The sequence below is a fragment of the Coenobita brevimanus genome, chromosome 50 (assembly GCF_032717465.1).
Source record: "Coenobita brevimanus isolate Jiangsu-jjx chromosome 50, ASM3271746v2, whole genome shotgun sequence".
NCBI classification, from domain to species: Eukaryota; Metazoa; Arthropoda; class Malacostraca; order Decapoda; family Coenobitidae; genus Coenobita; species Coenobita brevimanus.
The window spans coordinates 51,888,550-51,900,863 of record NC_137003.1 but is presented as its reverse complement, the minus strand read 5'-3'; the positions used below and the strand labels follow the sequence as shown (position 1 = coordinate 51,900,863).

Below are 12,314 nucleotides of genomic sequence, written 5' to 3'. Positions count from 1 at the left end.
GAAATACCCTTATGGGCCACACATAGTTCGAGTGCCTTAGCTCACTAGACCACTAGACCTCTTATTAAAAAACAAAGAAATAAAAAATTTATGACAGCAATGTAGCTAATGCACAACATCAGTTCACACCATGAAGGACCTCCTCAGATCTCCTGCTTACATGAGAGAGCAGTCCCTAAAATTATCCCTATGGGATAAGCACAGTAAGTATACTGGTTGCCATAATATGGAAGTAAATTTTAACTCTCGCACTAATATAAATTGTAACCACATTAAAAGATTGAAGGTAGGAGGAGGCATGATAGGCTAAAAAGAAAGTAGATGGATGTGATAAATATTTGTCTAAGAAAATGAACTATGGGAGCTCGTGAGACTAGAGAACTGATGGGATCAAGTTGGTTGGATGAATTATATATGGAAAAACTCATGAAGGGTTTGGCATCTCCTTTTTAGTTATGTAGTCATCTGATTGACTGTCTGGTAGGTAATGTCAAATGTATCTGTTAACAATAAAAAAAAAAAAAATGTGTGGATGGTTATACCTGTTGAGTCATGAGTCAGGGAACGACAAATGAATGAGTGTATGACCAATTTTACTGAGCCTGCTGTTGATTAGTTCTCTCCCAATAGTGTTATTTCCTTGTATGCTGTCTGTATCTAAGGGTGCATCCACACGTGTGCTCAAACTAGTGCAGGCAACATGTAAGCAATACAGTAACGAACACGCTGCAAACATGTTGGGAACAGCAGAGTCCAGATCATATTGGCAACATCATGATGAAGTCTCAGTGGCCTGGTATGGACACACTTATCCCATCGCCTCTACTGCCAGTGTTCGAAGCTGCACTGAAACATGTTTGCATACACCTGTCGAAATACTGCTGCAAACATGTTCCCGAACATGTTGCCAGACATGTTGCCAACATATGTTCAAGAGCACGTGTGGACCCGCCCTTACCTTACCTCCATCCTTAAATGGAAAAATGAAAAAGAGGTCAGTGTCAAGATGATGATGAATGTTAAAGCTGCATTATTGAAACTTTTCATTGAGATTCAGTACTGTTATTCCTTTACATACTTTGAGGCTCCCACAGGGATAACAGTAATTATGCCTTGGGTTTCTGTTATTGGGTTATGTTATGACTCTGTACTCTGTTAATTTGCATTGAGTTTTTGTTTAGCCTAGGAATGTGTTTTTTATTTTAGTCTTGGCATGTGACAGTTTTATTCAGATTAGGATATACATTTTAAACTGCTTTGATTATAAACAGCCAGAATAAACCTCCTTCAGCACAAAGAATCTATACCAAGCTGAATAAATCTGACTGGTGGTAGGGAAAAAAAAAAAAATACTGATACCAGGATTCAAAGGGTTAATGACATCTCTTTTTGCAGACTCTGAATACTTTCTACAATGCACCACACCGCCTGCTACTGACAGGAACACCTCTTCAGAATAAGCTACCTGAGCTGTGGGCTCTTCTCAACTTCCTTCTCCCATCAATCTTTAAGTCTTGCTCTACATTTGAGCAGTGGTTTAATGCTCCATTTGCTACGACAGGGGAAAAGGTAAGATGCATTGTACAGTCGCCCCAAGAAGTGATGGCAGAGTTTCAGATTGCTTCGGTCACTCTGCACTGCCATACGTTCAATGAAACAGTGAATATAAGGTAAACATTCAATGCCTTCATCACGTCATATTAAATAAAATATATATTACATCACGCTGAGAATTATGCAAAATGAATTACAGGAGGCAGTGATATATTAGAAGTTAACACTTATATAGGAGGCAGTGATATATTAGAAGTTAACACTTATATAGTTACCTTTCCCGATTTGAATGAATGTGAAATGTATTACTCCGCGCGTGGTGGGCAGTAGGCCTATAACTCCGTGTTCCTGATTTGTTTCCCAGGATTTCAAATACAGATGCTCTAGTTTTGAAGACCAGTTAAGGAAACTTCTTGTGACTGCAATACACTGCCTTATTTTCAAATGCTGTGGTGATGATCCAGCAACAATAAGGATGCCATAACAATGAAATTATTGTTCGTAATAATAATACCCTACCTGCGGTTGCAACAAGACCATACTGCCTTTTATTCCGTCTTTCTCTCGACTGTAATTCTTATAATTAGCAACTTTTTTCCCAACTGATGCAAAATTATTTTTACTTGTAAGGAGGTATGACAGATTCTGCCTTTCTCTCTTACACTAAGCAATAAACAGGACCAAAACATGAGTTCACAAACTCTTGCAATGCAAAAGCACGCACTCTTTATCTTTTAATCTTAATATCTGTCTTTTTAAGTAAACTGTAATGTCCAGCTGAACAGAAAATGCAGATTTGGAAGTTTTGAACTCAATTATTTGTTTATGAACCTGCATTTTATTACTCTTGCTAATTGATTATACACTGAAGATATCAGACTATGACAGAAGTTAGCATTCTCCAAGGAGCTCCTCCAAGGAGCTCCAACTCTAGGCAAATTTCGAGGTTCTTTTTTTTTTTTTTTTTTTTTTTTTTTTTACCGATAGCCCTCTGGCATATATTAAATAATCCAGAGATTTTTCTTGATGGAAAACTGGCCAAAGACAGTGTAATAACTGCATGTCTTTGAGTAAATGTTATCTCCTTTTGTGCGTGTTGATCAAAACATTTAAAATAGCTTACTGGCTTGTGCCACCTTCCTGCTTTCTGTCGTCGTCCATGGAGACATTGGAAACGGAAATAAATGACATTAAATTATTCCCTAGTATTGTAACGGAAATTATTTTATAAATAATAATTATTAATTTTAATTGTTTATTGAAGTTCCCTTTTGTTCAGTCATACGCTGCTAAAAAATTAATGCGTGTTACCATACTAGACTTGAACTCCACAAATTATTCCTGACAGTCCTTTAGCGATAGTTGTGAAATTTCAATTAGTTCCGTTTAGGATTTCCTTTTATCGTAACTAATGAACTGCTTCCTACAATTTTGAAATATACAGGTACTTTGGCATTGATTTATTGTTTTTTGTGACAATTTTACATATTAGGTTTCACCTCGTGGAGATATAAGGAAGAGTATGTGCACTATTGCTGACCGAAAACTTCTGGATACTCCACTGTCACTTCTTAGGCCGACTGTACATTACAGTGTTTACTAAAGGTTTTGTTCATAAAAGGGCAGTGAGAGCTAGTTTATTTCTAAGTGCAGTAATTTCCATGATATTTTACTGTAATTATGTGACAACATATCTATTTTCCCTTGAGGTCTCGGTATACTACTGGCATCATGACATGTTGATACCATCGTAACACTCAGCATTGCAACACAGACATAGATAGCTTTAAAAAGATATCTTTTATACGATACCTAAACAGAGTACAATCAGTGGTTACTAACAGCAGACTGAAATAGTTCATTTATAAACCTTTGCTCAAGTTATTATATATAGGACCCATTACACAAACTCACTAATGGACATACACAAGCATGCGTGCATGTGCTCAAACGCACCATTTGTTGAGCCCCTACTTAAGGGAAATTGATGTTCTATAGGAGAGAGATAGTTGGGTGGATTGTGTGTTCAGTACTTAGATCTAGAGAAGGCCTTTGACAGGGTACCCCATAAGTGACTTATGTGGAAATTGGAGCACATAGGAGGACTAAAGGGAAACCTCTTGGAGTGAATGAGAAACTTTATGAGAGACAGGCAGTTAAGGACAGTGATAAAAGACAAGATGTCAGAGTATCACTCTCATTTTAAATGTCAGAACCAACTGCCTAGCCCCGGGTTCCTACGCTCCTCGTGGGGCAATGTAGGATTGGATGATGGATGGATGTCAGAGTGGAGGGAAGTAGCAAGTGGAGTCCTGCAGGGCTCGGTGCTGACACCTGTAATATTCCTGATTTACGTAAACGATATGGTGGATGGAATGAGCCGTTACGCAAGTCTATTTGCAGATGATACAAAGTGTGACTCTCGATTCTTGTAGTAGGAGTTAAAGATGAATACAGGGAGTTTATCTTGATTTATTATCTTCAGAGAAAATCTTTAAGTTGAGCAGTGTATGTATTACAGAGACTGAATACACTAAGTACGTCTAGTTGGACCCCTCTTCTTGTTCACTCTCTCCACTACCTGTCGGTTCTATCGCTAGCCTCCTCCTGAGCTCTGCTTCCTAAATTCTGGTGTAGCAGGGGTCGTGTCACGTGTGTTACACTGTTGTTGGAATGTTCTAGAAGCCTGTGTGTGAGTATGTGTGTATGTGTGTGTATGGTCACTAGGTGCTGTTGTGTGCCTATAAAGCATTCCTCGAGTTAGAGTGTGTAAGCATGTTTAGCATTGCTCGATTCTCGCAGACACAATACCTTCTCATCATCTGACTTGCTGCTTCTATCTGTCTGTCTATCTGTCTATTTATCTATCTATCTATTATGATTTGTAATTATAATATGGAGTCCTGACAAAAGATCATGAGGAGTGTAGAAGTTGAAGAAGATTGTAAAATGCTGAAGGAAGACCAGGACAGGATTTATGATTGGAGCCAGGTATGAGAAATTAATTTCAGTGGAAAAAAAGGCAAGATATTGGAAATGGGTAAAAGTACCAAGAGGCCACCTCTGAATTACTCGATGGGAAATGAACATCCATTCACTCGATGTAGTGCTGCTTTGGGTGTCTACCCATTCCTCTCTTCCTTCCTCCCTCTTCTGTATTCCTTTGCTTCATTCTTTCCTCTTCCCTCTGCCAACGGGTGACTTTACACTCCGTCTTTTGTCTTTCTTCCCTTCACTCTTTCCTCTTCCTTCTGCCTATGAACGATTCCACACTGAGTGACAAGCCAAATGGTTTCTTGCAGCCAGGAAACCATTTACTATGCTGGGTGGTAACCATATATCCAAATTATGGGACCTGGTGGTTTAGTGGGTAATTAAGGTGCTTCAATCAGATTGATCCTGTGTAGGTTTACATCCAAGGTATGGTTTGGATTTATTGGCCACATTATGCCACTGAGGGATGAGTGAGGCCGGTCACTCTCATCTTAAATGTCAGGACCAACTTGCCTAGCCCCTGGCTCCTGTGCTCCTCATGGGGCAACATAGGATTGGATGATGGATGGATGGAAAGGAACCAATCAGAAAAGCGAGAAAAGAGAAGGACCTGGGAGTGTTGGTCCAGGATAATTTGTTGCCTGAAAAAGAAAACATTATCAAGATTTTCTGGGAGACATAAAAGCCCTTGACAAACATAAGGGTGGCATTTAACCCGTTAACTGCTCTATACATCCTGGCCTGTTCTGAGTGCGACTGCTCAATACAGCCCTGGCTGCGCAGGTGAATTTCGAATATAGTGCCATGGTGACCAAGGCCGACCCATGCAAGGATGTTTCAGCCTTCAAAACCGAAACCGAAATAAAAAACGAAAAAGAAAACGAAAACCATACATTCCAGTGGGGAATCAGACACTTTGATGTTCATCCATGGCTTTACCAAGGTAAATATTGAGCTAATATTTCGTTACTATATACTTTGGCATGTGTTCTTTCAATTCCTAAGACAAAATTTGGCCTTTGTTAAATCTTCATTTTTACCCCTATGTCTGCACACCATGGACACCTCCAAAAAACTGCCATGCGCAGTTAATGGGTTAATTACATGGATGAGGAGATGATGAAAAAATTGATAGAGGCTATGATCTGCCTCAGGTTGGAATATGCAACAGTGGTGTGGTCCCCACATGACAAGAAAGACTTAAACAAGATCAAGAAAATACAAAGAACAGCAACCAAGATGGTCCCTAGCCTGGCAGATCTGTCATACAAGGAAAGACTAGAAAAGCTGGGTCTGCCTTCCTTGGATGAAAGAATAGAGAGGGGCGACATGATTGCATTGTTCATGGCCATGATGGGTGTAGACAAAACTGACAGAGAAGATTTGTTTGTATGGGATGAGGGAGCAACAAGGGGACATGGAAAGAAATTGAAAAAGACAAGTTGCTTGAAAGATATCAAGAAATACAGTTTTCCATGTAGATGCATTGACCTCTGGAATAGTCTGAACAAAGAGACTGTCAGGTCAAAAAACATAAATGAATTTAAAGCTAAGTTTGACCGGTTGAGACACGGAGATGGGACCCCACAGGCATAGCTCATTTCCTGTACATCACAACTAGGTAAATACACACACACACACACACACACACAGTAACACTGGAAATTAGAGCTATCTGAATACTGTATGTTTGCAGATGATGCAAAAATACAAAGGAGAATTACTAACACAGACTCTTGTAAAGAGCTACAAGAAGAATTAAATAAACTTCATGAATGGAGTAGTACATGGCAAATGGAATTCAATGTGGACAAGAGTCATGTAATCAAGTTTGGTAAAGGTGGAAAAAGACCTGATTGGGATTATAAGTTAGGAAATAAAACCCTATACACATCAGAAAGAGAGAAAGACCTAGGTGTGATTATCAATAGCAGACTATCTCCGGCTGACCACATCAGCGAGAAGGTACGGAACATGTATACACTGCTTGCAAATATGAGAATAGCATTCACATACATAAATGAAGACATGCTAAGAAGGATAATAACATCATTCATTAGACCAACCCTGGAATATGCATTAGTAGTCTGGAGTCCTCATCTCAAAAAGCACATAGACAAGATTGAAAAAGTTCAAAGGGCCGCTACAAGATGGATACCAAGCTTAAGGGACCTAAGCTACGAAGAAAGACTAAATAAACTGAATCTACCAACACTACAGGAGCGAAGGAAAAGAGGTGACATGATAATGCTATATAAGTGCATATCAGGGAAGGAGAAAATAGACATAAATGATTACAGTACTTAACATATGGAGAAGCATCAGCAAGAGGACACTGCAAAAAACTGCATAAGAAGAGAGGTGATAAAGATGTAAGGAAATTCAGTTTCCCAAACAGAGCAATTGATCAATGGAATGCACTGTCGAATGAAATAGTGTGTGCCAAAACAATTCACAAATTTAAGGATATGTATGATAAATATGGTTTAAGACACGGGACAGTACGAGCTTGACTCATTCCTGTAAAGATACAATTAGGTAAGGTAAGAACACACACATAGCTCAAGAGGGAAAATAAGAGGTAGGAAGGAGAAAGGGACAGGATGAAAAGTAAACTAGATGAGTATGAAAGAAAATCAAGGATGGAAGATGAGAGCATTAAGGAAATCAAGGAGCAACATAAGGGTTGGAAGAAAATTCAGGAGGAAGGAAATGTAAATTTGAAAGAGATTATAGAACAACAAAGCAAGAAAAGGTGGAGAAGGAAGTGGTTAGGGTACTGAGAAGTAGAGAATCTTTAGTCAGGGATGTAGCAGATAAGAAAAAATGTGTAATAATTTCTGGAATAAAAGAAAAATGTATTACTAAGATCAGAAAGAGAAGAACTGATTAAGGTTAAAGAGATAATATCTGCGGTTATGGAAGGTAACAATAAAGCTCAAGAAGAGATTGAAGAAGCGTTTAGGTTAGGAAAGTACGAGGAAGGAGGGGCGAGGCCGTTAAAGGTAAAGTTTAAGTCCCAGGTAATGGTAAATTAAATCATCAATCAACATGGAATTTATCAGGCAAAGAGGGGTTCAAAAATGTTTGGACAAGGAGAGATGCAAATGAGGAAGAAAGAGCTAAACTATAGGAGTTAGTAAAGGAAGCTAAGGCAAAAAACAAACAGAGAACGGAGGAAGAGAAGACAGTGTTTTATTGGAGAGTTATGGATCAGAATTAAGGAAGTGGTACCAATGGAGAGAAGGAGAGAAGAGGGTATAAAAAACAACGAAAAAAGTTTGAAAGTGGCATATTACTAATGTTGATGGTTTAATATTGGCAAGGTTAGAAATCAACGATTTCTTGAGGGTACATGAACCTGATGTTATGTGCTTTGTAGAGACCAAGTTAAGAGAGGATATTGATATCCATATGAGAGATGGTAAATACAAACTGTGGAGAAGAGACAGAAAAGAAAAAACAGGAGGAGGAATGATGATAACAGTGAAGAACAACATAAATGTAGATACTCTGAAAATGGGAGAGAGTAGGGCTGAAGTGACAAGTATGAAATTAGAAAATGGAGAGAATGGCAAGAGAGATATGGCAGTAGTATATGAGGCGCATGGAGGGAAAACCAGGTAAGCGCCACCCCGGCCAGAAACGGAGTTACATATACCACTTTTTTCCCCAAATCCTCTTCTACCACTACAACAAGGGTTTAAGTGAAAAAGATGTCCCTAAGATGGTTGAAAATTACGATTTTTAAAGGGCTGTGAACGACCGTACTGCTATTGATAGCCAACCACTCCATGACATTACCATTAGGTCCATTTTGGCTTAGTATTTTCTTCTCCCAAGTATTGTACTGCATCCTTGGAAACCAACATCATGTCTGGTTTTCCTACTTGAGTTAAGGCGATTTTACCATAGTATTCATGTCAAAACACGCACTTATCGTAAGCCGCATGTATGTGAGGCTAAGATTGAGAGGGAAAACCAGGCGAGCGCCACACAGCAGGAGGTGGCTGCAAGACGCGCCAATCACGTGGCTCGATGGATACCACCAAGCTTTTTTTTTTATGACACCACCATAAAGGCACATGTCCTTACTTACCTACTGACATATTTTCAGTCTCAATATCTTATAGCTGACCTACAATAACACATATTATGGGTAAAAGTACTGCTACTTTGTCGTCGATTGTCGTCTAACAAGAGGAGAAAGATGTTATTGAATTTTTTCATTTAAAATACCACTAATTATCAGCGTCTGAGTATCATTACGGAAAAGTAGATGAATTAGGCTACATGGAAAAAAAAAAAAGAGCAGAATATCTTCATTGATTGAAAAGTTATGTCATATTTAAAGTACACAAACTTTAACAGCGTTTTTTTTCTGTTTTATTTTTTTGGCGCTTACCTGGTTTTCCCTCTAATGGCCTCATATGTTCCCCCTAAGGCAAGAGCATGGCATGACGATGAATACCAGGAGATGTTGTCAGACATGGTTAGTTATCTACAGAAAATGATTGAGAATAGCAACAATATAATTCTCTCTCTATTGCCAGACGCCATAACCCCGTAAGGGGTGGCCATTTGACTTTGAGTTATTTGTTTTGCAGGGAGGGGCACTAACCCTCCACCAGCCCACTTGCTGACATGTAGAGAGAATGTATAGTTTGGTTATATAGTTACCATCCAGCATTGTAAATCGTTTCTTTTTCTTCTTTTTTTTTTATGTTAGGAAGAAGGAACCAAAGGCCATGAGCCTGCAATAGCTGTTCCTTCAAAAAAAAAAAAAAACAGTGGAATCTCAAATTTCGACAGTTTAGAATTCGATGAATCAAATTTCGATGCATTTTGGAATGGTCTGCCTTCCTTACTTTTCGATGCAAAGTCGCGTATTTCGATGCTGTCAGGGCCAGACTCCAACCAAAACAAGCAAAGATAATACTTTTAATGCAAACCAAAATGCTAGAAGTGAAGGAAAATTATAAGAAAAAGTATGAACATAACCTAATATCGTATGTGACATGTGCTCTCAGGGCCAGACTCCAACCAAAACAAGCAAAGATAACATTTTTGATGCGAACCAAAATGCTAGAAGTGAAGGAAAATTATAAGAAAAAGAGTGAGCCTAACCTAATATCGTATGTGACGTGTCAAGAAGAGAATGAAAATCAACATCATTTATTCATACAGTATATGAAGCATACAGTGATATGATTCCAAGACAATTCACTGTCAAGTCAATTCCCTGTCAGATAATTCCCTGTCAGAACATGGACGATTTTCCGTTAGGACAATTCACACCCAGGACGATTCCCCGTCCTTCTATAAATATACTTATTATTAACCAAGTAATACTTTAATAACATGAAGTTATATAAAAAGAAATTAAAGGAAGAGAATCGATAGTGGAAATACTAAAACAAAATGAATTACAGGTGGTAGCAAGATTAGGAGAAATACACTGAGGTGGTTTGGACATGTGAAGAGAATGGAGAATGAAAGACTGACTAAGAGGGTGTATGTAGGTGAGGTGGAGGGAGGGAGAGGGAGAGGTAGACCGAGGATGAGGTGGAGGGATGGAGTTGAGAGGTATATGAGGGAGGGGGGGGTGAGTTGGGGGGAGGGTAGTCGAATTGTGGGTGACGGAGCGACTTGGAGGCGTTTTGTCTGCGGCCACCCTTTGCGGGATTAGGGCGTCGTGCTATAGATAGATAGCAACTACAGTAGGCAGAATACTGAAACGAAGAGAAGTACGGTAATTATGAATATAAGGATGCAAGAGTTTATAGAGGTTGGGGGAGTGGACTTTCTGACCACTACTTGGTGGTGGCCAAAATTAGAATTCAAGTAAGATGGAAGAATAGAAGAAGGGAAAGACGAGAGGAAGGAGTAGTTGCAAGGAGAGTGGAAAGGTTACAAGAGGATGAGAAAAAGGCAGAGTATAAGAGAGAAGTGGAGGAACGATTGGGCAAATATGAATTGGAGCAGATGGAAGACGTGGAAGGTGTGTGTAGGATATTTACAGAAGAAATATGTGCAGCATGTGATGTGGTGTGTGGAAGGAAGAGAAGACGGAGGGGGGTGCAAGGAACAGCGTGGTGGACTGAAGAGGTGAAACATGCTGTGGCACAAAAGAAGAAAGCATACGATGAATGGATGAGAAATAGGGGCGTGGAAGAAGTTGAGAGGCGGAAGAGAGAGTTATATGTAGAAAGAAAGAGAGAAGTGAAAAGATTAGTAAGAGAGAGTAGGAGGAGAGTGGATGAGGAATTTGGAAGGAATTTGAGTGTAAAGTGGAGGGACTGTAAGAAAATGTTCTGGAGAGAGGTGAAAAGAGTAAGACAGGGTGAAAGTGAAGTTAGCAGGGGAGTGAAAGATAAAAATGGTAGATTACTAGTGGATAAGGGAGAAAAAGTGAGCAGATGGAGAGAACACTTTAAGGAATTGTTGAACGTAGAGGATGGAAGTAATGCGAGTATAAGTGGCTGGGGAATGGCTGGGAGAAGGAGGGAGGTGAGAAGACAGGAAGAAATCAGTAGGATAGAAGTTGTGGAAGCAATGAAGAAAGTTAAATCGGGGAAAGCCCCAGGAATTGATGGAGTGTGTGGTGAAATGCTGAAGCATGGGGGAGAGATAGTAGTAGAATGGATGTGGAAGATGTGCAGATTGGCCTGGGAGGAAGGTAGAGTCCCGGAGGATTGGAAGTCAGGTATAATTATTCCCTTGTACAAAGGAAAAGGGGAAAAAGAAGTGTGTGGTAATCATAGGGGCATCTGTCTTCTTAGTATAATAGGAAAAGTGTAGGGTAGGATACTTATTGACAGAGTTAGAGAAAGAACAGAGAAATTAGTTGGAGAAGAACAGGGAGGCTTTAGGAAGGGAAGAGGTTGTGTAGATCAGATATTCATTCTTAGATCTTTAGTGGAAAAGTTTCTAGAGAAGGGAAAGAAGTTGTATGCGGCTTTCATGGATTTGGAGAAAGCATATGACAGGGTGGATAGACAAGGATTGTGGAAAGTGTTAAGAATATATGGAGTAGATGGGAAGTTGTTGAATGCTGTGAAGAGTATGTACGATGGTGTGAAGGCTGCAGCGCGTGTGGATGGTGAACTAAGTGAATTTTTCTCTTTTGAAAGTTGGGTTGAAACAGGGATGTGTCATGTCTCCATGGTTGTTCAATCTGTACATGGATGGGGTAATAAAAGAGGTACAGGGTAGGGTAGTAGATGTTGGAGTGGCCCTGGTGAGAGAGGATAGTGTTTGGAAACTCCCCGTACTGTTGTTTGCAGATGATACTGTGTTGTTGAGTGAAGACGAAGGGGAGCTGCAAGGCTTGGTGGATGAGTTTGAGAGAGTGTGTAAGAAATGGAATCTAAAGGTGAATGTAGGGAAGAGTAAAGTGATGGTCTTTGAGAGAGGTGAAGTCAGTGAATGTACAGTGAGGTTGGATGGTGAGGAATTGGAAAATGTGAGTGCATTTAAGTACTTGGGTAGTGTGATGAGTAAGGATGGAGGTTTGGAGGGTGAAGTGCTTGAAATGGTACAGCAGGGAAGAAAGGTTGCTGGTTCTTTGAAAGCAGTGATAAGAAACAGGGAAATGAGCATGGAAGTGAAAAAGTTACTACTTGACAGTATTGTGATACCAACTCTAACGTACGGAAGTGAAGCTTGGACGTTGTTGGAAGGACACAAGTCAAGAGTGAGAGCAGTGGAAACGAGTTGAGGAGCCTGTGGAGTCACATGGAGAGACAGGCTGACGAATGAGGATA

The 12,314-nt window shown here is 39.7% G+C and overlaps 1 protein-coding gene across 1 annotated transcript in view; it reads left to right on the top strand.

Moving 5' to 3' along the window:
* brm (ATP-dependent helicase brm) overlaps window positions 1-12,314 on the top strand; it is a 243,139-nt gene that overhangs the window by 118,028 nt on the left and 112,797 nt on the right. The window contains exon 12 of the mRNA XM_080272398.1: window positions 1,396-1,569. Coding sequence (XP_080128524.1) covers window positions 1,396-1,569 — 174 coding nt within the window. The remainder of the gene's footprint in view (window positions 1-1,395; window positions 1,570-12,314) is intronic.